Source organism: Protopterus annectens, chromosome 3.part1 (assembly GCF_019279795.1).
Source record: "Protopterus annectens isolate FY-2018-M chromosome 3.part1, PAN1.0, whole genome shotgun sequence".
Classification (NCBI taxonomy): Eukaryota; Metazoa; Chordata; order Ceratodontiformes; family Protopteridae; genus Protopterus; species Protopterus annectens.
Genome location: NC_056732.1, coordinates 1,316,855,912 through 1,316,881,955, shown reverse-complemented (window position 1 = coordinate 1,316,881,955; position 26,044 = coordinate 1,316,855,912). Strand labels below are relative to the sequence as shown.

The 26,044-nt window shown below is 43.2% G+C and overlaps 1 protein-coding gene across 2 annotated transcripts in view; it reads right to left on the bottom strand.

Annotated features, from left to right (window-relative positions):
• NAPG (NSF attachment protein gamma) overlaps positions 1–26,044 on the bottom strand; it is a 975,476-nt gene that overhangs the window by 580,110 nt on the left and 369,322 nt on the right. For both annotated transcript variants that reach the window (XM_044067357.1, XM_044067358.1), the window contains exon 5: positions 13,167–13,197. In XM_044067357.1, coding sequence (XP_043923292.1) covers positions 13,167–13,197 — 31 coding nt within the window. The remainder of the gene's footprint in view (positions 1–13,166; positions 13,198–26,044) is intronic.

Sequence of the window (26,044 nt, the reverse complement as noted above, 5' to 3'; positions counted from 1 at the left end):
CCTATGCTGTGTACGGGGCATATATGTGTGACATACAATGTCCCTATTACAACCTAAGGCTTTGGTATACTGGCTAGACATTGGGCTGCCCGGGGCAGGGGATCCTTACTGTAAGGAGTACTGTAACAGTAATATAGAAGGGTATCGTTTGTTTCCTACTCTCTTTAAAATCCTTTCTACTTTTTTTTTCATTTAAAGCTTTTCACCAGTTTAATCAAGTGTAATAGAGTGAATTCATATTTAAATGCTCTTTCCACAAATGTTCCATTATGTTTTACATTGTTCACTAAAATAAACCCCTGTATCTGATTATTTTACCTAATTTTGCCTTACATACATCTGTTGCAATATCTGTGTGAGTGCTAAGTCTGCATTTCGAATTGTGTGTTTGACTGGGCACATTTCTAAGGATACTTTGATCTGAGTATATTTAGGATTCATAAATGACTTGTCTAAATTACTGTGAAACTACTGTAAAAAGGAAGACATAAGCAAGATTACAAATGAATGTTTTTGTTAGCAGAGCCACGTACAATGTTCTTGTGGATGTGTATGGCATCTATCCTTGACAAATTAGCAGAGATCATCTATGGCAGGATACAGCATACTCTGGTTGCCTTAGGGAAGTAATGGGCAGAAGGAGTACTAAGATAGGACCTGAAAGTTAAATTCCATTTTTGAAAAGGCTATGCTATCGGTGCTATTCTCCTCTCAGCAAAGTACTTTTTTTTAAAATAATGCATACACAAAACACAAACACACACAAAAAATAATAATATGTAATAGTCACAGCAGATCAGTCACTCGCACTCCTACTGGGAATTCTAAACCTTGTCATTACTTTTCATTATTTCCACCGTAAGTGAATGAAGTGTGACAGTAGAGACTAATACATTATAGGCTTACAATGAGTACCCTTCACAGTGCATTACAGACAAAGAGGAGATTTCCAAGATTACAAGATTATATCAACATGTCTTCCTCCATAGGGGCATTCAGTGTTAGAAAAAAAAATAAAGAGTTATTGTGCTGCTGACAACAGCAGACAGTGAGACAGTGTAAACCTTTGTGACAAGATAAATATATATATAAATATATCTTTACATATATATATATATATATATATATATATATATATATGTATGTATGTGTGTGTGTATGTACATATATATATCATCATCATCTTCTTTCGGCTGTTCCCGTTAGGGGTCGCCACAGCGGATCATCTGTTTCCATTTCTTCCTGACCTCTGCATCTTGCTCTGTCGCACCAACCACCTGCATGTCCTCTCTCACCGCATACATAAACCTTATCTTAGGCCTTCCTCTTTTCCTGTTACCTTGTAACGTCATCCTTAGCATCTTTTTCTCAATATACTCAGCATCCCTCCTCAGCACATGTCCAAACCAAAGTAATCGTGCCTCTCTGGCTTTGTCTCCAAACCTTCCAACATGGGCTGACCCTCTAATATACTTATTCCTAATCCTGTCCACCCTCGTCACACCCAGTGCAAATCTTAACATCTTTAATTCTGCCACATCCAGCTCAAACTCCTGCCTTTTTGTCAATGCCACTGTCTCCAACTATATACACATATATATATATATATACATATTTATTTATATCTAGAGAGAGAGAGAGATTTACTTATTTATTTTCATCTTCTGCCTGTGGTGCCCCTTAAAGTTTCTCAGGTTTAAAACTTATCATTCCCTATCTTACTTTTAATTCTCCCTTCTGATGTCCATGTATTAATTTTTTTAATTTCTTCATTATGTTTTGACATTTGCTCTCAAATTTATTATTTTACTTTATTTAATGTTTGTTGACCTGGAAAGTCCAACTGGGCACAGGACCTTTTTCAGAGGAGGCCTGGGAGGAAAAACCCCAAACAGAATAAAGATAAAAAACAAACAACACATTATACAATACAAAAGTTCACACAGTAGTTGAGCTTACAAGAATAACAAGGGATAAATAGATATATTCAAGGATAGACTAAACAGTTGACTGTACAAGAGAAGGAAGGAGGGAAGTAGGCAAAGACAGGGCTGGATAAGAAACAGAGACGTAAACTTAAGAGTAGGATGTAGTAGAGAAGTTCAGAAAGAAAGAAAAAGAGAAGGATGAGGCACAAAGGAATAGACATGGGGCTCTAGTCAGAGAGTGTAGGAGGGGAAATTAGATGGGATGGAAAAAATCCCATCAGGTTGAGTGAGTAAAATTCAACAGTAAGTTGTAGAGAAAGAAAGCCTATAAAGATGGCAATAAGGGAGGAGGTGGAGGAATCAGCAAGGTGTAAGGCAGGAGCTGAGCCAAGAATTAGATAGATGAGATTTGAGGCGAAATTTGAACTGCTGGTGATTTGCTGTGGTACGTATGTTTTTGGGGATTGAATTCCATGTTCTGGCAATGTTGCTGGAGTAAAGAGAATCACCAGAAAAGTTGTTTCATTTTGTGACTTGTGAGAGGAATCTGTCAGAAGATCTACGTAGTACTTTATTAGATTGGCGTTGAAGTAGATTGTGGGGTGCAGGACACCTGTCTGGAAGGTAAAGAATGTCATGGCCATAGTGAGTTGGATGTATGCGAGGTAACTGGGGAGCTCAAGCCAGTTTAGTTGATGTGGGGTAGTACAGTGATGGGATTTATGAGGAGAGTTGGTGGTGAATCTGGCAGTTCTGTTGTAGCAGGCATCTAGTTTTGCCAGGTCTGTTTTGTCCAGGTTAGTGATAATGGGTGAGGCATAAAAAAAGAGTAGACAGTGGGTGTGCTCTGGCAACAGACTGTCTTCAGGAGTTGGTGATGAAGGGTTTGACCCTGTAGAGAGCCTAATTTAATGAAAACTTTTTTATAGTTAGGGAAATACATTTGTCAGATCTCAACTTGTTATTGACAGTAACACCAAGAAGCTTAGTGTGAGAAACAGGTTAAATGTTTGTGTTATTAGAAGAATGTATCATGAAGAGGAACAGGAAGATTGTTGGTTTGTTGTGCGAGAAAATCATAAGTTTAATTTTATTGTTCAGGTGTTAAACAAGGCACAAAACCGACAGCGAGGGACATCGTGATCTGGGCCTAAACAGGTGACGCACTAAGAATGAAAATCTCTGACAGGTATTTGCTTTCCACAGGCAAGACAATTAACTTTTTCTGACATTGGTTAGAGCAGGAAAAAAGGATCCCCAATGGGGTAAAACTTAGCTTTAGAAGACTTCAGGATTATCAACTCAAAAACCCAAAATTTCAGGTAGCGGCTGACCGGCACTTGCAAACTGCTTCTGCTTCGGGCTCCTCCTCGGCAAGAAAGACTGATGTAATGGCGTTGGATGCCTGTTTTTATACCCCTGACGACCTGATGTCATGGAAGACGTGACAGCATCAGACACAGAAATACTAAGACTCTGGTATTCGGCCTGACTGAAGGCTACCTGCAGGCAGATAACCCAAGTGTGATGACTGCAACAGTGAAACACGAAGAACATCAGGAGGATTGTTGGTTTGTCGTGCAAGAAAATCATAAGTTTAGTTTTACTGGGACTGAGGATTAACTGAGTAGACAGCCAAGGTTCTACCTCTGTAAAGGATTTTTGGGTTATTTCTAGGAGTGCATACAAGTGTGGAGTCAACAGCATATTGTATGGTAGTAGCCTGGTGGGTGGCAGTGTGAAGCTTGTTGGTGGAGACTGAAAATAGGAGACCTAGAATGGATCCTTGTGTGACACTTAATGTCATATAATCACCTAAATATATAATTTTTTTTTTTTTGCTACCTTTTTGGGGGCACCTGACATTTGGGGCAAGAAAAACTAAAGAAAATGGCGTCTGCTTCTTGTTTTATACCCCTGACGACCTGACATCACGGAAGAGGCGAGAGCAACCGATGCAGGACCCAAGACTTTGGAATTCAGGCCGACTGAGGGCAACGTGCCAGCAGATTACCCAAATGTAATGACTGCAACAGCGAAACATGAAGAACATCAAAATCGCCACTGATTCTGAAGACAACCACAAAGCATTCTATAACTATGTCAAGAATCTCCATGGCAACACTCAGATCTGCTCCGAGTTACAGCACAATGGTACTAAATATACAGAACCAACTGATATTGCCAACATCCTGGCAGATAGGTTCAGTGCTAACTTTACCCCCCTCTCATTCCGTAAAGGGCCCATCTCTATGCTGGAAGAATGCAAAGTTCCTGTAACCACTGCTGCACAGGTAAAAACCACATTCTCCAAAGCCAAGAACACAGCATCCATGGGACATGACAACATCCCAGGCTGCGTTCTACACAAACTACAGAATGAGCAGGCACCCCCACCTAAGTACCACGTTCAGTCATAGCCTCACCTCAGGCTTTGTGCCCACTGAATGGCGCACAGCGACTGTTAATCCCACTCCACAAAGGGGGAGCCAACACAGACCCCGGGAACTACTGCCCCATTAGCCTGATGAGCCTGGTCTGCAAGGCCATGGAACGTATCATGGAACTTATAAACAAAGCCATTGGTAATCTTCAGACTCTGGGCCCCACCCAATTCGTGTTTGTAAAAGGCAGATCATGTCTCATAAACCTGACAGACTTCTATGAAGCAGTCACCAAAGCTGTAGACGAGGGTAAGGTGGCTCACACAGCCTATCTAGATCTCACCAAGACTTTCAACACCATCTCCCACTCTAGAATTATAGATAAACTCACTAAACTAGGTATAAATCCCTATGTCACAAGATGGGTTGCCAACTGCCTCACTGACAAACCACACTATGAAAGTAGCAGATCCAAATCCGACTTCAGACCAGTGACAAGTGGACTACCACAGGGTTCAGTTCTGGGTCCTCTCCTGTTTGGCATCTACTTCTCTGAAGTACAGGCTAACACAGAAGGTCTTTGGCTAATGAAGTTCGCTGATGACTGCAAACTAGGAGCCATAATCGAAACTCCTGATGATGTGGACATCCTACAAAAGGGCCTCACTGAGACAGATGCCTGGTGTCACAGCCATGGCCTCAAGCTCAATGCCAAAAAGTGCACTGTCATCCCCCTTTGTTAAAAACTCTGTACCCATGAGCTACCACATAGGCAATAGTCTACTCAACACCGAAAGTATGATAAGAGACCTTGGGACACAGGTGGACAGTAGTCTCTCCTTTGATAATCACATCGCCACAGTAGTCAGGAAATCCTTCTACATGACACCTCATCACAAAAGGTTTCTCATCCAGGAAAAAAAGAGGTCATTGTTCCCCTCTACTCATTACTCATTAGACTCATTATGGAGTGCAACGCCCCTTTTGGTATGTACCTCACAAGACATCTACAACTGGAAAGGCTGCAGAAATACCTCACAAAGAGGATTACCGGCCTCGCAGATGCCGTACTCAGACCATCTAAAAAAAACTTCAGCTTTACTCCATTGCATATCGCCTACTCAGAGGCGATCTCTGCCTAACATACAAAGCTATGTCAAAACCCAGAGCTGTTGGACATGCTCCACTTAAAGAAATCCCTCCAAGCTATACAGTCTAGTGACCTAAACCTTGTCACCATAATAAGCAGAACATGCTGGAGGGATAGATTCCTGTCCCAGAGACTTCCCATACTCTGGAACAAACTACCTATCTATACCAAACAAAGCTCCTCATTAGCACTCTTCAAGAAAAATCTTGATGATTGCATGAGAAATAGGAAATTCACCCCAGGGATCACGTCTGTGACTCTGTTCAACAGGAGCACAGGAAATAATTTTCATGGGTGGCGAAAGCCAGGGTACATTTTTGGCAAGGCTTATATAGGCCCTAGGGCCAATAACCTAGTACCTACCTATGAAGAAGGGATGGCTATAAGGCTCTTTAAGGAGGACTTAAGAACACCAAGATATGGTTGACTGAACATATCGAGATCCCACTACTCTTCTGTGATCTCTGCAAGATGAGGCAAATTAGTAGAGCCACTCCATCACGGACAGCTGCTAGGTTGGTGGCTCGACATCCTGAAATGCTCAGCTGGAAGAGTTGTAGGAGGGAAGTCTGCCTGACACTCAGCCTGTAAGGGGGTTTACTGGTCTTCTCTTGGGTTGGTCTGCACTAAAAGAAGGGTGTCAACTGGGATCACAGCAGCCATCTACAGAGTAGTGAAGGCATGTATCCTCTTCTGAAAATCCTCAAACAGATCTTCAAAGAGCTGAACAAACAGATCCGTACCAAGAAAATGGCATCTAGGATGACCTGCCTGATTCCTGCCACCCGGTAAAGCCACATGTCTGAGTTTGCTGGTTTGCCCACAATACACGTACAGCCAACTGTGAAGTAGGCCAAAGTGTAGTCCATGAGGGGAAACATAAAAACTTGTAAAAATCTCATCCATGAAGCTCAAACTAAGGGGAAGCTGAAAGATTTTTTACTGTCTGATTCAATACAGGGGATTGGAATCTAGACAGGTGAGCCAAACAATTAAAGGATCCATTGGCATCTGAGATCATTCCCTTACCCAGACTATCCAAAGTCTCAGACTACTTAAGACAGTAAGATGCTGCAGTCTCTGGAGTTCCTGATGAAATGAAGAGATCACATATACTTGGCTCTATGATGCTTAGAAAGAATGTCAGTATACTCACCTATGAATCTGTAGAGGGCATCAACCTTCTTAGTTGACAGAAGTGCAGTACCTGTGTGTTTCCATTCTACAAAAACAAAGCAAAGCTCTTCCTCCTTTCTCCAAATACTCCTTTAGCAGTTTCTTCAGAAAGAAGGAAATATTGCCTTACAGCCAATCCATAATAGACTTTATGAGCCTTAGGGCTTCTCCAAAGAAGAGGCCATCATGGGGCGGGGGGGGCCTCTTTGTCCTTAGAGGTTCACAGGTGCTTACTAGGCTTTTGACCTGTGAGGAAGAAGCCTAGATCTACATTTCCATGGTAATTACTAATCCAAAGATGGTCGCACAAGTATATGTTAGGTACTTACATGTTTCCTTTACTACCTCAGAGACAGACCACTTTAGAAGGGTGTGATCAATTTATGCCTCTCATAAATCCTTTACTCTTCAGTGATGCTCTGACATCAGCATAGTGCTGCATAACTGAACTAGTCGATCCATGCAATGAGCAATACCATTTTTCCACCATCTTGAAAACAGTAAAACAGCCTGGACCAGGCTTCCCCGAATGTAATGACTGCAAAGTACAGTTTTGTACCTACCGTAAATGTAGATGTCCGATAGGAATGCATCTGCAGTCCTTACAAATGGGTTGTCCTGTCGTCAGGCAGCCCTTCGGTCGGCCGGATTCCAAAGTCTGGGTCTGGCCTCGGCTGGTGTCGCACTTCACCCGACGTCATAGCTGCAGTTATTCGGGTATAAAGGCATCAGCCGACGCCATTTTCCTCAGTGTTTCTTGCCCCAGATGCCAGGTGCCCTCTTGGAAGGCTAAATTTGGATAAATGCCAATGATTCCAAATAGTAGAGAGCAAACACAAAAAATAAACATGTATGTACATATATACAAACAAATACACGATAATAGATTCGCCCAGCTAGCTATAAGATGGGCAAATACCCTAGGAGCACCACAGAGGGGAAGGTGGGTGGGTAATCCTGACTGCAGATGCATTCCTATCGGACATCTACATTTATGGTAGGTACAAAACTGTACTATGTCCTTCAAGGATGCATCTGCAGTCCTTACAAATGGGTAGAATACCATAGCCAAACTGGGGGAGGTGGAAAAATAAAGTTATGGTGTAGTTAGGATCCCTTGCAAAACAGCAGTGGCCAAACCTGCTCGGGATCTAGAGTATAAAGGTAAATTATAATGCTTGGCAAATGTATGCACGGAGCTCCAAGTAGCAGCTTCTAAAATGTCTTTGGTAGCCACTCCTCGTAAGAAGGCTGTGGTAGTGGCTGTTGCCCTTGTAGAGTGAGGCCTGATGTTCTCTGGAGTTTTCTTTCCATGGTAGGAGTAACAAAATCTAATGCAATTTCCTATCCACTTGGAGATTGTCTGTTTTGAAATTGCTTTTCCTTCCCTTCCTGTTGCATATTCTACCAGTAGCTGGTCAGTTTTTCTATTTCCCTTGGTCCTGTCCAGGTAGTAGCGTAATTGTCTATGTACATCCAAGGTATGCAGCAGTCTTTCTCCCCTGTTCTGTGGGTTGGGGAAGAACGTAGGTAGGTGGATAGCTTGATTTAAAGAAACTCGGGAGACCACCTTAGGCATAAAGGAAGGATTTGTTCTCATGGACACTATCTTGATGGAAGATCAGGAAGGGTTGTACTGCCATTAATGCCTGAAGTTCAGATACCCTTCTTGCTGAAGTGATTGCCAGCAGGAAAGCAGTCTTCCATGATAAGTATTGCAATTCTGCCGTTGCTACTGGTTCGAAAGGAGGAAGTGTCAATTTTTCTAGCACAAAGTTCAAGTCCCATGCTGGTAATGGTGGCTTCTTAGGAGGCTTTACATTTTTAATTCCTCTCAAACTGTTATGAGCAGAGGATGTGAGAAGACAGGAGGATCCAAGTCGTATTCTGCTGAAATAGCTGATGCATGAATCTTGATGGAGGAATAGGACAGGCCTGTGGGGAAGAGCTCTGCCAAGTATTCCAGAATGTTGGCTATGTTTACCAGTGACACATCTTCTCCTTTTGCAGTACTCCAAATGAGACATCTTTTCCATTTTGCTGAATTATTTTTTCTTGTTGAGGGTCTACGAGCCTCAAGGATAATGTCTTTAACCCTCTTGGATAAATTTGGGTTAATTGGTCTTATGCAATGTTCCAGGCAGTCAGCTGCAGAGTTTTCAGGTTTGGATGCAGATTGTTGTAGTTGTTCTGTGTTAACAGCAAGGGAACCAGGGGTAGTGGCCATATTTGTTCCCGAGACATGCTCCTCAGTAATGTGTACCAATGTTGCCTTGGCCAGTCTGGAGCTATCAGAATGATCCTTGGACGGTCCTCTTTGATCTTCAATAGCACCTTGTGCATCAAAGGAAGTGGTGGGAATGCATATGCTGTCAGGTTTTTCCAACTGAAGGATAGGGAGTCCACCTTCCAAGCAAGTGGGTGGTACGTCCTTGTGCAGAATTTCTTTAGTTGGTGATTGCGTGGGGATGCAAATAAGTCTATTTCTGGGAGCCCCCATTTTCTTGTAATGGTTTTGAAGATGTCCGGATGCAACATCCATTCGTGGGCATCCGTGGTAGTCCTGCTTAATATGTCTGCTAGAATGTTTGCTTTTCCTGGTACAAAAGTTGCTTTTAACTGAATGTTGTAGCTCAGGGCCACATTCCAGAGATCCAGAGCCATCCGGCAAAGAGGATACGAATGTGTGCCTCCCTGTTTGTTGATGTACCACATAACTGTGGTGTTGTCTGTCCTTATCATCAAGAGACCTTGTTGAAGGAATGGTCTGAATGCCTGAATTGCCAGTTTTACTGCCAGCATTTCCTTTAGATGTATGTGTAGGTGCAGCTGGTCTTGAGACCATAAGCCTTGTATGCACTTGTCCAGCATGTGTGCCCCCCAACCGAGGTCTGAGGCGTCTGTTGTGATGGTTTGGCTTGGTTGAGTACTGTGGAAGGGCAATCCTGTGTTTGATTGACAAGCCTGAGCCCACCATAGGAATTCTTGCTTCAGGCATGGAATAATGGGAATCTGGGTTTCTAGGCTGTGCTTGTGCTGAGACCATAAATTCCTTAGGTACCACTGTAGTTTTCTCATATGCAGTCTGGCATGAGGAACCAAAATTATGCAGGATGCCATGAAGCCCAAGGCTTGCAGTACTTTTCTTGCTGTCAGATGGTTGTGCTTTGTTAAGGCCAAGAAGTAGAGAGGTAGCTGCTCCTGTTTTTCTACTGTTAGGAATGCCATTTGCTTTGATGTGTCCAACTCTGCACACAAAAAGGTTATTCTCTGGGATGGTATCAGTCTTGACTTTTTTATATTGACTGTGTATCCCAGGGCTTGCAGCAGATAAATGACCCTTTGTAAATCTTCTGCTAGCCTGTTTTTGTTGTCCGCTTGTATCAGGCAGTCGTCCAGGTAGGGGTAGATTTGGTTTCCCTGAAGTCTGCAATGAGCAATTACTGATGCCAGGCATTTCGTGAACACTCTGGGTGCAGTAGATAAGCCAAAGGGCAATGCTGAGAATTGATAATGCTCTGATCCTGCAAGAAATCTGAGGTATCTTCTGCAGTTTGGTCGTATGGGGACGTGCAGGTATGCCTCCTTGAGATCTAGAGTCACCAGCCAAGACTCCTTGCCCAGCATGGGAAGAAGCTGCTGTAGGGTCAGCATTCTGAATTTTGGAACAATGAGGAATGTGTTTAAAGCGGACAAGTCGAGGATAGGTCTCCATTTGCTCTCTTTTCTTGGTACCAGGAAGAGTCTGGAGTAAAATCCCTTCCCTTGCTCCATAGATGGTACCTTCTCTACAGCTCTCATTCTTAATAATTGGGATACTTGTTTTAGAGCTTCTGTCTTTTGATTTGGAGGTAGGTTTGGCATTCCTCTCTTCCCTGGTAGAGTATGGAAGCAAAACCTGTAACCTTGGTCTATTATCTGTAAAATCCACTTGTCTCTTGTGATGTAATGCCAGTTTGTTGTAAATAAGGCTAGCTTCCCGCCTAAGGGTGCTTGTAGTTGTTCCCTGGTAGGCGGTGCCAGAGCCAAGTCACTGTGATTAACCTGTAGTTGTGGTGGTGGCTGTGTCTGTGCCTCGCTGGTTGTTGCCCTGCCACTGACTTCCTCTGTAGGCACCCCTGGATTGGCTTCTGCCTCTTGAACGCCTATTCCTGCCTCTCTGAGTTCTGGAGGAGTCTGGAAAGGACCAATTCTTGGAGGGCCAATTCCTGCTAAACCTCGGAGGTTGGACCTGTAAGAAATCTTTCACTGTTTGGACAGATTTTGCCTTCTCTTCCATCTTCTTGAGCACTTGTTGTGCAGGAGAGCCAAACAAATTGATCTTATCCATAGGAGCATCTAATAGTTTTGATTTGACATGGTCTGGTAAGGCCTGTTCTTTTAACCATGCATGCCTTCTGATGACTGTGCCAGTCATGGCTGATCTAAAGGAAGCCTCCAGTGCATCATAGCCGCATTTTAAGGAATGGTTACTGACTTGTTGAATGTTATGTACCATTTCCTGCACATATTTTTTGTCTACTGCTTCATCTGAGGACACTTTTTTGGTTAACTGGTCTAGCAAAAATTCTTGATACTGCATCATGTGAAACTGACAGTTCAAAGCTCTAGCTGAAAGAGTAGCAGAAGTGTAAACTTTTTTACTCCATCTCTCTAAGGATCTGGATTCCCTTTCGGAGGGGAGGGTTTTTTTGGCAGAGGTGGCTGCTACAGCCTTAGGTCCTTGGGGGATAGTCTCTGGATCTGCAAAGGGAGCCTTATACAAGTGGTAATGTGTGTCCGGGACCCTGTAGTATCTATCGGGCTTAACAGGGGCCGGAGGCAGAGAATCAGGAGCAGTACAAGCATCATTAAATGCATCATCTACAACAGAAAGAACTGGAGGTATGGCTAAAGGCCTATGTTGAGGTAAATGCAGAAAAGTTCTAAGCCTTTTTCTGGAGTCTGAAAAATCCTGGCCCTGCCACTGAAATTGTTCCCTCATAGCATGCAAGGTTTCCCCAAAAGAAAATTCCTCAGGCGGAGAGGCAGAAGGGATGGACTCTTCAGCATCAGAGTCTTCATAAGGGGAGTATGGAGCCTCTGGAGGGTCTGTATCATTTGAATCATCAGAGGAATCATCTGTAGACACTGGCTCAGGGGGCTCTGCTCTAGGCCTCTTCTCTGGAGGAGGGTGAGAGGCCCTGTCTGGTTGAGGTTGGGATCCTCGGATTAAAGAAATGAGATCCTCTGCTAGACTAAGCATTTGTGAACTAGAGCTAGGCCTGTGAGAGGGGGGCTTAGCAGGCACAGATTTAGTAGTTTTGGCTGCTTTAGCCCTGGCAAAGGCCTTAATGGACATGGCTGCAGGTGGCCTAGCAGCTCCACGTGCAGGGGTTGAAATATCCAAGGGAATAGTGTCTGATAATTCCTGAGAAACTGCAACAGCAGGTGGGATTTCAGAAGCCGATTCCACGAGGTTGGAAGAGGCCTCGGTAGAAGGAAAGTATTCGGCTGAAGGAAGAACCGCTTGCTCGGTTTCAGCCGAAACAGAGACACTCGCGGTTGGCTTAACCGCGGTTTCGGCCGAAACCGTGGACCGAGAGTGTCGGTCCTTTTCCTTGCGTTTTTTAGATATTTGTGAAGTCGGAGGATCCGACGGCATAATATAAGCAAAATCGGAGCCGAAAAACTCCTCAGCAAATTCCGACCGACGTCTAAGCGTCCGCCGGTTAAAAGAAGCACAGGCTAGACAAGCTGCGACGTCGTGGTCTGGGCCTAGACAAGGTAAGCAGTAAGAGTGGAAATCTTTATGAGGTATTTGTTTCCCACAAGTTAAACAGTTATTCACTTTTTCTGACATCGGCTGAGGCAAGAAAGAGTCCCCAACGGGGTACTTAGCTTTTTAGAAGTCTTCGTAGTATTCGGTAGTAGTAATCTCTGGTTCTGACCGACCGGCACTTGCGAACAGCTTCTGCTTCGGGCGCCACGCGGCAAGAAAGACTGAGGAAAATGGCGTCGGCTGATGCCTTTATACCCGAATAACTGCAGCTATGACGTCGGGTGAAGTGCGACACCAGCCGAGGCCAGACCCAGACTTTGGAATCCGGCCGACCGAAGGGCTGCCTGACGACAGGACAACCCATTTGTAAGGACTGCATATGCATCCTTGAAGGACATCAGTGAAATACGAAGAACATCTTACTGATTGTACAAATGCTTTACTGTAATGGGAGCTTTTTCTCCCTGGATCTCTGTAGTTATCTATCTATGCAGTATGCTACCTTCTCTTGGCTGCATATTTTAAATTCTGTATTTGATTGTATTTGTAAATACCCTTTTGATTGTAAAAATGCTTTACTGTAATTGGAGCTTTTCTCCTCGGGTCTCTGCTGAAAAAGGGCACCTGCCCAGCCAGACCAAGACCAACCCAGTTAACAAATGACAAATAAATAAAACAGGTTCTCAACACAGACATAACTAGATGATATTAAGAAAAACTGTTAGCTAACACTTATGATATTCAGCACAAAAACTTTAGGTACCTACCTTTAACATCATGCCAGCCTGTTCAATAGCTCTGTAAAAATAATGGAAAATGTGGTTAATGCATGAACACAAACAGTGCATTCTTACTAACAGTCAACTGCCCTTGGCAAGTGAGAACCAGGCAACACCTTACGTCTGGTGGTCTTCCTACACTGCAATCCCTGCCCTCATTGAAAACAAAGAATTTCTTAACCAGTATAGAAATAAAATGGGTAACAGATGTTTTTCCAAGTCACACTACACTCCTGATACATGCAGATGAACAAAGTATATATGTATGTGTAATATATAGATGTGTATACTTGTACACACACACACACGCACACACACACACACACACACACACACACACACACACACACACACACACAAACACACACGCACACACACCTCATTACATGAATTTGGCAAACAGTTTCTCATTACTTGATTTACCTCTCCTTTGAAATGGCAGCACTGCTGCTATTGAGCTCAATATAGGTCATTGCTGGAAGGGAAAATTTTTATGAATGAATGCACAATCCTTCCTTAAACCATTCCATTGTCACACAGAGACTAGACATCATTCTCAAAAATGACACAGGATGCAGTGCAAATGCTAGTCTCACAAAGTCTACACTAAACAGTCAACATTTTCCCACTCGAAACTAGTGAATTCTCATTTCAGCTTCCTGTGCTTGTAAGAAACACGATTGTTCTTTTCTATATTTAACTTTTTTGTTTGGCCTTGCCATACATTAACGAAAACAAACAATTATCTATCTATGCAGAATGCTACCTCCCTCTTGCTTACATATTTTAAATGCTATATTTGATTGTATGTGTAGATACAGTACAGTTGTGTACACTTACCATAAATGTAGATGTTCGAGTGTATTCACTGTTGCAGTCATTACATTCGGGTAATCCTGCTGGCAGGTTGCCCTCAGCCGGCCTGAATTCCAAAGTCTTGGGTCCTGCGTCGGTTGCTGTCGCCCCTTCCCTGACATCAGGTCAGGTTTTTCTTGCCCCAGATGTCAGGTGCCCCCAAAAAGGTAGGCTAGATATATATATAAAACATACATGCACCAAAATAAACTCTGTCTTCATCTGCAAGAAATACACAACATAGGTTGTATAGATCAGAAAAGTAAAGATAAGTTCCAGCAGAAATAAGGGAGGTGGCGGGTGGGTAACCTGGACTGCAACAGTGAATACACTCAAACATCTACATTTAAGGTACGTGTACCCAACTGTACTATGTTCTTCGTGTTTCACTGTTGCAGTCATTACAGCCAGCCAGACCAAGACCAACCCAGTTAACAAATGACAAATAAATAAATTAAAAACTAAGCAAATTAAAATGGCTCTGTTCCTACTTATATTCTAAACATTCATAACAACAACTAACAAAGTCACATTTTAGCCCTAGTTTGGGGCAATGATTAGAGTTTATGGTAATTTATACAGCCAGTGTCTTAGTCAGAAATTTATGATCTGTTTGACAATATATACAGAGAAGCCCACAATGAAAAAGTACAGCAAAAGCATTATTCTGCAAACTTATTTGCAAAGCTCATCTTTTTACCATCTTTATTAAATCATTACATTTTAATGTTACACTGTATTACATTCATCAGCAGAAAATTTACTGTAATAACAGTTTCCTTTGTTAATCTCATGCAGTATACCATATATACATTCTGAATAACAATTTTCATTCAATCCAGAATTGCATACTTTGCAAAATTCCTGCCTTCCCTTAAACCTCACTACTCCTCCAGAACATTATTCTGCATGTCCTGTTTCCACAAATTCCATTTATTTCTATGAAATCCATTCCTTCCCATTTCTAAAGATCCCAACTCCAATTATTTTCTGTCCTTTGCAATATACAGAATTTCGTTCATGTTGGCAATACATTTTGCTTTCCATTTTCTTGTAATTTCTTTTTGGTACCAAATAACATTAACTTCAATAAGGTCTTATTGTGTCAAGCCAGTTCAAATCCTGTATCTCGGCTCAAAAGAATAATTTCCTTAGTTATAACCATTTCTTCACCCAAACAAACTTATCAAACTGGTGAGAGAAAAATACCTGTGGGTAGTGCTGAAGCAATATAGATATCAAGAACAGATTATAAAATGAGAAAACTTTTACAAAACTTGTAATTGTATATGAAAAAAGCACTTAGCTGGAGAGCTCGGTGAAACGCTGCTATATGGCTGCTCGGCAAACAAGATCTGACGTAACTGAGCAAAGGGCATTGTAGGTAGCAGCTTAGCTCAAGAGTTTTTGGTGCACGCAAGCTTGATATAAGGCCGACTCGGAACCAAAATTATGTACACACCATAACATTACATCTCTGTTGTCCATTTTCATTCTTCCTCAACTGATGGGTTTCAGATCCAACTCGGCCACTTCTACCAGAACCTCACATTCAAATTCAGGATCCTCCCTTTACCCATAATGCTCTGCCTAGCTAACATATTGATTTGCTGTCCAAAGAACACAGTGCACAATATCTTAATAGAAGTCAAGAAGGTATAAAAATAGGGAAAAAAAAAAGAGCTGGAGCCCAAACAAGGAACCACCATTCCCAAACTGAAACTCTTAGGCCTATCCTGGAGCACAGAGAGGAGGGGTCAAGAGGGCGGGAAGTTGAGGAAAAATGAAAATGGACAAGTGATGTAATGGTACGGTGAGTACATAACTTTTTTTTATCTGATGTTGTCATTTTCATTTATTCCTCAACTGATGGGACACAGTCCCTAGCAAGATGAACCTTGGGTGGTCCTTATGAAGGATATTCTGAAGTACTGCAAAATCAAAGGCAGTTCTGTTCCTAGAAACAAAATCTAATTTGTAACGAGCAATAAAGGCATGAGCACTGGACCAAGTGGCAGCCGCACACTTCATCTATGGACACCCTTGACCAAAAAGCTAACAGACCACCACAGACCTTATGGAATGAGCTCTAGGTTCCTTAGGCAAAGAATCCTCTTGTACTATAAACAAAGAAGATACAATTGGTTAACCATTTGGCCAGTGAAACTCTGGAAACTGACTTGCCCAATCTGTTAGTTGAGAGGATACAAACAACTGGTCAGTTTTCCATAAATCTTTGGTTCTATGGAGATATAAACAAAGCTGTCTATGCACATACAAAAGATGGAGCATTTACCCTGCCTTATTTGAGGAAATTTGGAAAGAAAACGGGGAGTTTAATGACCTGGTTAATATTAAGACTCAAATGCCAGGTTGGTCCACAAGGATAGCCCTTCTTTGTGGAAAACCAGGTAAGGAGATTAGGAGCTACTCATCTAGGTAAGGTGAAAGCAACTAGAAAAATGGTCTTCCAAGATAAAAATATTATATCTTATCTGCTGGAGCTTCAAAGGAGCTTTGGGTCAGAGCTTGGAGCAAAATAGTTAATTCCCAAGGAGAAGCGGAATTCTTTAGTGGAAGTCTAAGTAGAAAAGCTCCTTTGAGAAAGGCTTTACATAATTTAGAAGAAGCTAAGGTAGAATTATTTTCACCTAGATGGAAATCTGAAATGGCAGCCAGCTGGACCTTAACAGCAGAAAAGCTAGCCCCTTCATTAAAAACTGAAGCAAAAAATCAGGTACAGATAATACAGGGGCAGAAAGGGGAGAGTCCAGATCCCTGTTATGGGCCCAGAACACAGATCCCTTTCATTTACTTTTATAAATTTTTCTAGTAAAAGCTTTTTGAGAAGATAACAAATTATGATGGACCGGCCTAGAAAGCCTTGGCTGTCTAGCAATCAGTGGAACTGGAGAAACCACGTAGTCTGTTTAGTCTTGTTATGTCCAAATTAGGTATACCCATAAGGTGAGATGGGTGTTTGGATAGGGATCCAGTATCCAGAGTGGATGTAGAAGATGAAGCCAGAGGAAGGGGAAACAAATCTGACTACGCCAAAAGGGTGCAATGAGGATAACTGTGCTCTTCAACCGGTATGCTTTCTGTAGAAATTTGAGGATGAGAAGTAACGGTGGGTAAGCATAAAGATGACCAGAGGGCCAATCTTGGAGTACAGCACCTCTCAGTGACTATCCTATTGGAGGGACCAGGCCAAAGAAACTGCTGCACTTATTGAGGACAAAAGCAAATAGGTCGCAGCATGGTTGACAACATCAACAGAAAATTCTCTCCACCACTTTAATATTGCAAGACCACTCATGAGGCATCAGAATGGACCTGTCTAGAATCGCAATGGCTTTCCCCAGTATGCATGTTGCTATTAGAAAATGTCTGGAAGAGATCCCCCATTACCACACCCTCGTTGCTTCTCAACAAATTGGCTAAGACTTGGTTCCTCCCTGTTTATTGATGTACCAGACTACGGACATATTGTCCGTCTGAACAGCAGCCATCCCAGAGGGGAGAGCATCTTGAAACAGTAGACAGACACACAACTGGAGAAAGTAGTCACTTGCTTGTAGGTGTAGATGCCCGATTATTGAGGCAGTTAGGAGCTGGTAATCTAGGTAAGAAAACACTCAGAATCCCAGCAGTCTCAAATGAGCTGCTATCACCACCATGCATTTGGTGAACATCCTGGGGGTTGTGGTGAGACCAAAGGGCAATGCTCTGAACTGGTAATGACTGGCTCCCAGCCGAAGTGCAGATATCTTCCATAGCACCTGCTCATTTTGATGTGACAGTATGTATCCTGAAGATCTATCGTGCACATCCAAATCATCCTTTCTTAGTAGGGGCAGAATGGACTGAACCGTGACCATTCAGAACCTTGAATATTGTACAAATTGGTTTAGTTTGCTGAGATCCAGGATTGGTCTCAAGTCCCGTCTTTTGGCACTAAGAAGAATCCTGATTAAGTTCTGGATCCTCTCTGGTTTGGGGAGACCTTCTGCATGACTTTTTCTAGCAGCTTTTCAGCTGCTTCCTTTTGACTAGGTGGAACATCGGAGATTCTCTACTACTGTATGGAGAATTTATGAAAATGGTATGATATAACCTTTGGATATAATTATCTGCAACTAGAAATGTCTTTGGTGCAAAAGCAAATGCCCCATGACTGCCTCCAGAGAGCAACAGTTGGGCAGCCTTTCAGAAGTGCTAATAGGGCTTGCCTGAGGAGGAGTCCCAGAAACCATGATTCTGCAGGCCACCTCTGCTGTAGGGGCAGCATCTTCCATTACAGATCCCCCCTCTGCCCCAGTGAGAACTATCTCCTTGTGAGTCTTGGAAAGTATCTTGGGGTTTATGGAACCACATGTTTCTACCTCCTCAATTCCTGGAAAAGGGTCTTTGAGGGGGAGAAAAATGTATCCCTATGGCAAATAAGGTCTTTCTTTCTTGCTTACATCTGGAGAGAATGTTTTTCACTTTAGGGCCAAACAAAGAAGAGCCATCAAATGGAGCACTGATGAATGAAGACAAAAGGCATCACAAAGTTGCAGAGATGCGTCCAAGCATGTCTTCCAATGGCTATGCCTGAACCCGCTTGCCCATGATGTACCTGCGGCTACATGGGAGATCAGAATCATAGATGCATTAGATATCAATTGAAGGGTGGGGTCAGTTGCAAGGAAACTATTTTAGTCCTCGGCAGACATGGACCCAGAAAGAGATTTGGAGAGTTCTTTTTTTCAAAACCCTTTGCAATCTTGTAAAATGTACCAGATAATTCAACGACCAGAGAGCAAAGGGCACTTATGTATAAACACATTTAATGAATCTGTCCAAGAACTTGGACTCCCTGTTAGGGAGATGGACAGAACAGCTCTGCGAGCTATTTTTTAGTGGCATCCACCACAACCATGGCATCAACTGGGACCCCCTTGTTCCAGTGTGTCCTGTACTTGGGAGGGGCTAAAAATGTGTGAGAGTGCTTAGGGATGGGCTCCACAGTATCCGGTTCCTTCCACATCTTGTGACAAACGAGGCCTAAAACTTCATCACTGGATGGGGGGGGGGGGGTCACCCATGATGAAGGCAGGCCAGACCTAAAAGCCTCCAGGAACACAGACTTTTCTTGGAAAGGGGTACTGGAAGGCTAACAATTTTTATATTTTAAGATCTCAAGAATGTCTCCTAATAGGATGTCTTCAGGTGGAGAACTGGGGGACTCTTACATCAAAATCAGTGTCCTTCATAAGTTTCTCCTTTTACACGCTCTCTTCCGAGGGACCTCATCAGTGGGATGGTCTTGGTGAGATATCAAAAGTGTTGGGGAGTCATGAGGGACTGACTGGAGACTTGAATGGGCTGGCTGTCCTAGTGGAATGGAAGAACGAAACTCAGAACAAAGACCTGAAGGGGGTAAATTGATATGATCCGAGAGAGCACGGATGTCCTTTCTCTAGGTAAAGAGAAGGCCCTCTCCACAATCTCTAAGGTAGAGTGCTTAGGGGAGACCGAAGCCAATGGTGACAGACTCGACATCTCCCAAACTGCCAGCCCCTTTAATCCTGCAAGCACTCCACCAGAGGATGGAGTCAGATCCAAACTGTCCACTGCCAAGGGGCAGGAATGGCTCTGATAACTTTAGAGTCGACTCTATCTCCAGATCTGATGCCAATACTTTGGCTCCGAGAGTCCTCTGGCTCCAAAATGCCCAGAATGGATGGCTCAGGGAAGTGACCAGAGTCAAAGAATGAAATGTCTTCAGATCTGATGAGGAAAGCTCAGGGACCTTGGATCCAAGGGTTCCGAAACAGGGAGTAGGATCAGAGAAAAAAAAAAAAAAAACAATGGGGAAGTAGTCGCAGGCAGGCTCACAAATCTAATGGGACACAGAGATGGGATTACCCCCATATGGATCTGAGGTTTGAGGAATTTCCTCATCATTCTATTCACTTCGGCCTTGGACAAACTCCTGGAAGACCTGAGAGAAAAGGTCATGGATGGAGGTCTAGAATGCTTGCGGGGAGATTCCTGCAAAAAAGGTTAAGGTAGGGGAAAAGGTGACTGGATCACAGGCGATTTGGATTTTGGAGCAGAGGAATCCAAAGTGGTCGGATCTGACTTTTCTTATAATTTTTTAGGTAGCTCCGAGGAAGATGCTGAAGATGATGTGGAATCTGGAGATCTCTTTCGAGACTCTCTGTTCTTGGGACCCGAGTCAGGCTTCCCTTTGTCAGTTTTCTTTGACAGGGTTGAGCCCCAGCTGAAGCAGAGGAAGAAGTGAAAAGGAGAAGGCCCTTCAATACAAGCTTATTTCTTCGGTCTGTGAGTGCCTTGGAGTTGAAATCAGCACATATTGAGCAATTTGCATCTAAATGGGCAGCACCCAAGCAGTATATGCATTCTTTGTGGGCATCCAAGTTAGGTGATGCATTTTTGATGCCAATAGGTTTATCAGCCATACTGGAATAACTACGAAAGCAAGGCTACAGAGAAAAAGAAAACAATAACAAAGAAGCATTTTTTTTAAGTTAAGAAATAAATGCTACCAACAATGCTAGATGAGAAATACCCTTAAAAAGGGGAAGAACAATAGAAGAAAGACAGCAAAGTACCAGCAATGGTACTACAGAGAAATACCAAATTATTGGTAACAAACACAAAGGAAAATTACTGTACAGGTAAATTTACTGTAAAAGGAAGGAAGGTGAAAGCAATGAATCAATAAACAGACTAACGGAATAAAAAATTTAACCAAGAACTCTCTATTTTAACTAAGAATTCACCAACAGTTCAACAGCAAAAGGATCTGCATCTGTACCATTGTGGAGGCAAACAAGATCAGAGGTATGTTAGGTGGGTAGGTCATTATGGGTAAAGGGAGGAGCTCGAGAGTTTGGATCTGAGGATATGGTAGAAGCAGAGTGGGATTCAAAGCCCATCAGTTGAGGAATGAATAAAAATAACATCAAATCATAATATATTTTGATCAATTACATACTGCACTTAGAAACAAAAAACAAAAGCACTAACAAAACTCTTGAAATTTCATTTACAGATGCTTTCACAGACATTACAATACAATGTATCCCGGGTTCTGCAAAAATACAAAGCATTTTTTTTAATCAGATTCACTGTTTGTATATCACCAGGTTTAACTACTACTAATTAATTAACTTTGCATATAAACATTTGATTTTATTACTACTGGTTTTAAAGTACAGTTTTGTACCTACCATAAATGTAGATGTTCATAGGTTCATAGGTTCATACTAGGCTATCTGCCCAAGGGCATTTATAAGCCTAGCCCATAGTTATGTGGCTTTCGCCACCCCTTTAGTTTGAATAAAAACTATGCCTATCATTTTTCTGTGCCTCTGTCAAGCAGTGACACTGAAGTAATCCCTGGGGTATATCTGCGATCTCCCATCCATTGGTCAAGATTCCTCTTGAACAAGGCCAGCGAGGTGCTCTGCCTCACATGTACCGGGATTTTGTTCCACAGCATAGGGAGTCTCTGGGTGATGAATCTGTCCCTCCAGCACGTTCTATTTATAACCGTGTCAAGGTTTAAGTCTCCGCCTTGTGGTTCTGAGGGATCTAGATTTTTGAGGTGAAGCATATTCATCAAATCTGGGTTTGACATGGCCTTATATGTCAGGCACAGGTCACCTCTGAGCAAGCGGTATGAGACTGAATAAAGCTGGAGTTCTTTCAGTCGGGCAGCATAAGACATATTTTTGAGACCCTTTATCCTTTTGGTGAGGAACTTTTGGGGCCTTTCAAGCTGCATCAGGTGTCTGGTCAGATACATTCGAACGGGCATTGTACTCAATCATAGGTCTAATGAGTGATGAGTACAGGGGACGATGACCTCCCTTGATCTAGATGTGAATCCCTTCATGATCAGGTGGGCGATATAGAAGGTTTTCCTAACTACTTTAGCAACATGAGTGTCAAACGAAAGACTACTGTCAACTTGGGTCCCCAGATCCCTGATGACTTTTTCTGTGCTCAGTGGATTGTCACCTATATGGTAGCTAGGGCTAACCTTGTTTTTCCCGAAGGGTATGACTATGCATTTTTTGGCGTTTAACTTCAGGCCATGGCTCTGGCACCAGTTATCCGTTTCTGTGAGGCCCTTCTGGAGGATATGTGTGTCAGATGTGTTTTCGACTATGGCGCCCAGTTTGCAGTCATCTGCAAACTTTGTCAGCCATAACCCTCCTGTGTTTGCTTGTACTTCAGAAAAGTAGATGCCGAACAAGAGTGGACCCAGGACTGAGCCCTGTGGGACACCACTTGTGACAGGCTTTGAGTCTGACATGGCTCCAGCAACTCTGACCCTGTGGGTTCTGTCGCTTAGCCAGTTTGCAACCCATCTTGTTCGAGTGCTAATACAGCTGCAGTCATAACAGATGGGTTCTCCTGCCGTCAGGCGGGTCCTCGGTCAGCCGAATTCCAAAGTCTAGGTCCAGCGTCGGTTGTCGTCGCTTTCTTTCCTGACGTCAGTGCGACAGGAGTACATAAGACACAGCCGACGCCATTTTCTTCAGTCTTTCTTGCCCCAGATGTCAGGTGCCCCCAGAAGGAAGGCAATATATATAAAAAAAAAAAAAAATATATATATATATATATATATATATATATATAATATATAATCATGCATTGCAATATAATCAAAAACCAGTAGTTGCAAGCAAATACATCATAGAAGGATAACCCAATCAAGTTGTAAGATGAGGAGTTAGCCACTAGGTCTGTACCCAGAGGGGAAGGAGGGAGGGAAACTTGGACTGTAGCTGTATTAGCACTCGAACATCTACATTTATGGTAGGTACAAAACTGTACTATGTCCATCGTGCATACAGCTGCAGTCATAACAGATGGGTAGAATCCCAAAGCTGCGCACAGGGTGGTATGCACTAGGTGGAACAGGGAGGAGCCAGAATGCCCTGCAACACAGCAGTGGCAAAGCCTGCTCTAGTTTTGGAGTATAAAGGTAGGTGGTAGTGTTTAGTGAAGGTATGCACAGAACTCCAAGTGGCTGCCTCCAAAATATCTTTGGTAGGGACTCCTCTGAGGAAGGCTGCAGAGGTAGCTGTGGCCCTTGTGGAGTGGGATCTGATGCCTGCAGGTACAGATTTACCATGAAAGGAGTAACAAAACCGTATGCAGTGGCCTATCCATTTTGAAATTGTCTATTTGGAAATTGGCTTCCCTTGCGCTCCTACAGCATAGGACACAAAGAGTTGTTCTGATTTCCTGAAAGGCTTTGTTCTGTCCAAATAGTAACGTAGCTGTCTATGGATGTCTAAGGAATGCAGCAGCCTTTCCCCTTTGTTTTGAGGATTGGGGTAAAAGGTAGGTAAGTGTATGGCCTGATTTAAAGCTACCCTGGATACTACCTTAGGCATAAATGACGGGTTGGTTCAGAGGAAACCCTGTCCTGATGGAAGATGAGAAAGGGCTGCACAGCCATGAGCGCTTGTAGCTCCGAAACCCTACGAGCTGAGGTAATGGCCAGAAGGAAAGCTGTTTTCCAGGACAAATATTGCAAATCTGTTGAGGCAGCTGGTTCAAAGGGAGGCAAAGTTAATTTTTCTAGAATATAATTAAGATCCCAGGCTGGTATTGGTTGTTTCCTTGGAGGTCTTATATTCTTAGCCCCTCTGAGGAACTGTCTTAAGAGTGGGTGAGAGAATAAGGGTGGATCAGTGTTGTATTCTGCAGAAATGACTGAGGCATGGATTTTGATGGAGGAAAATGAAAGTCCACTGTTCAACAGCTCAGCTAGATACTGTAATATCTGAGGCAAATTCAGTTTTCTAGGATCCTGGCCTTTTTTCTCATTCCAAGCGCAAAACCGTTTCCATTTTGCGGAGTAAGCCTTTCTAGTAGATGGCCTTCTGGTCTCCAAAATGACATCCTGCACCTCCTTGGAGAGTAGGGTCTGTTGTGGTGTTAAGGAATTTTCCATGCAGCCAGATTGAGTGTTTTCAGCTGACTGTGAAGAGTTTTGTAGCTGTGCTGAGTCAGTAGAAGAGGCATTAGAGGTAGGGTCCAGGGAGGAGAATGTGTTAGGCTCCTCAGGAGTGGGTACCAGTGTTGTCTTGGCCAGTCTGGAGCAATCAGTATCATCTTCGGTCTGTCTGCACTTGCTTTCAAGAGCACCTTGGGCAGAAGAGGCAAAGGTGGGAAGGCGTAAACTGTCCGTGCTGCCCAACTGAAAGAAAGGGCGTCCACTCTCCAGGCCTTTGGATGGAATGTCCATGAGCAGAATTTTGTCAATTGATGATTCCTGTGGGAGGCAAAGAGATCTATGTCTGGCCTTCCCCACGCTTGGATTATATTTGTAAACACTTGAGGATGCAACTTCCATTCGTGCGGGTCTGTCATATTTCTGCTTAGATTGTCTGCCAGCGTGTTTTCCAACCCTGGCAGGTACTGTGGCTTGAAGTTCGATTTGCCATTCTAGAGCCAAGTTCCAAAGTGACATGGCCAGCCTGCACAGGGGGTATGAATGTGTTCCTCCTTGTTTGTTTATGTACCACATTACTGTGGTGTTGTCTGTTCTTATCAATAATCGCCCTGGATGCAGGAGATCCTTGAAAGCTGTAATTGCATTTATCACTGCTAGCATTTCCTTTTGATTGATGTGAAGGTGCTTTTCCTTTAGGGACCATTTGCCCTGAATGTACCTGTCTGTCATGTGTGCCCCCCAGGCGTAGTCTGAGGCGTCTGTTGTGATGACTTGATTTGCCTGAGGCTTGCAGAATGGTAGACCTGTGTTTGTTTGGCATGCTTGGGCCCACCATACAAATTCCTTTTGCAAACATGGGATTAGTGGTATTATTGCTTCCAAACTGTGGCTAATTTGAGACCATAGGTTTTTTAGGTACCATTGAAGTTTCCTCATATGCAACTTTGCACATGGGATTAGAAGAATGCAAGATGCCATGAAGCCCAGAGCCTGCAGGATTTTCCTTGCAGTTAGCCTGGTACAATTTGCTAGTATTTTGAAGTACTGAGTTAGTTGCCCCTGTTTTTCTGGCATACGATAGGCCATCTGGGTGTTTGTGTCCAAGTTGGCACCCAGGAAAATTATTTTCAGAGATGGTGTTAGCCTGGATTTGTCTTTGTTGACTGTGTATCCCAGAGAATTCAATAACCGTGTTACATAAGCCAGATGTTCCAGAAGTATGTGTTTGCTGTCCGCTTGGATCAGGCAATCGTCCAAATAAGGGTAAATTTGTATCCCTTGAAGTCTGCAGTAGGCAATTACTGATGCCAGGCATTTTGTGAATACTCTGGGCGCAGTAGATAAGCCAAAGGGCAATGCAGAGAATTGATAGTGGATTGAACCTGCAAGAAATCTGAGGTATCTTCTGCAGCATTGTCTGATTGGGACATGCAGGTATGCCTCCTTGAGGTCCAATGTTACCAGCCAAGACTCCTTGCCCAGCATGGGAAGAAGCTGCTGTAAGGTGAGCATCTTGAATTTTGGTACGAGTAGAAATGTGTTTAGCATGGATAAGTCCAAAATGGGTCTCCAATCGGTTCCCTTCCTTGGTACCAGGAATAGTCTGGAATAAAAACCTTGACCTTGTTCGTGAGTAGGTACCTCTTGAATAGCTTTCATGTTCATGAGCTTTGAAATTTGTATTTGAGCCTCTGCCCTTTGATTGTGTGGCAGGTTCAGCATGCCTCTCATTTTTGGAAGGGTGTGAAAATGAAATCTGTAGCCTCTGTTTATAATGTCCAGGATCCATTTGTCTGTTGTGATAATATGCCAATTTCTTGTAAATAATGCCAGCTTTCCTCCCAGGGGTGCTGCCAGCTGAGACTTGCTTGGCATGCAAAGGGGAAAGTCATTGGGTTTGTTTCCTGTATTGTTGTGCACTGTCTTCGCCACCTCTTGGTGCTGGAGTTTGCCATTGTCTGCCTCTATATGATCCTTGAGCTTGTCCTCTGCCCCTTGTGCGCCTGTATCTACCTCTTTG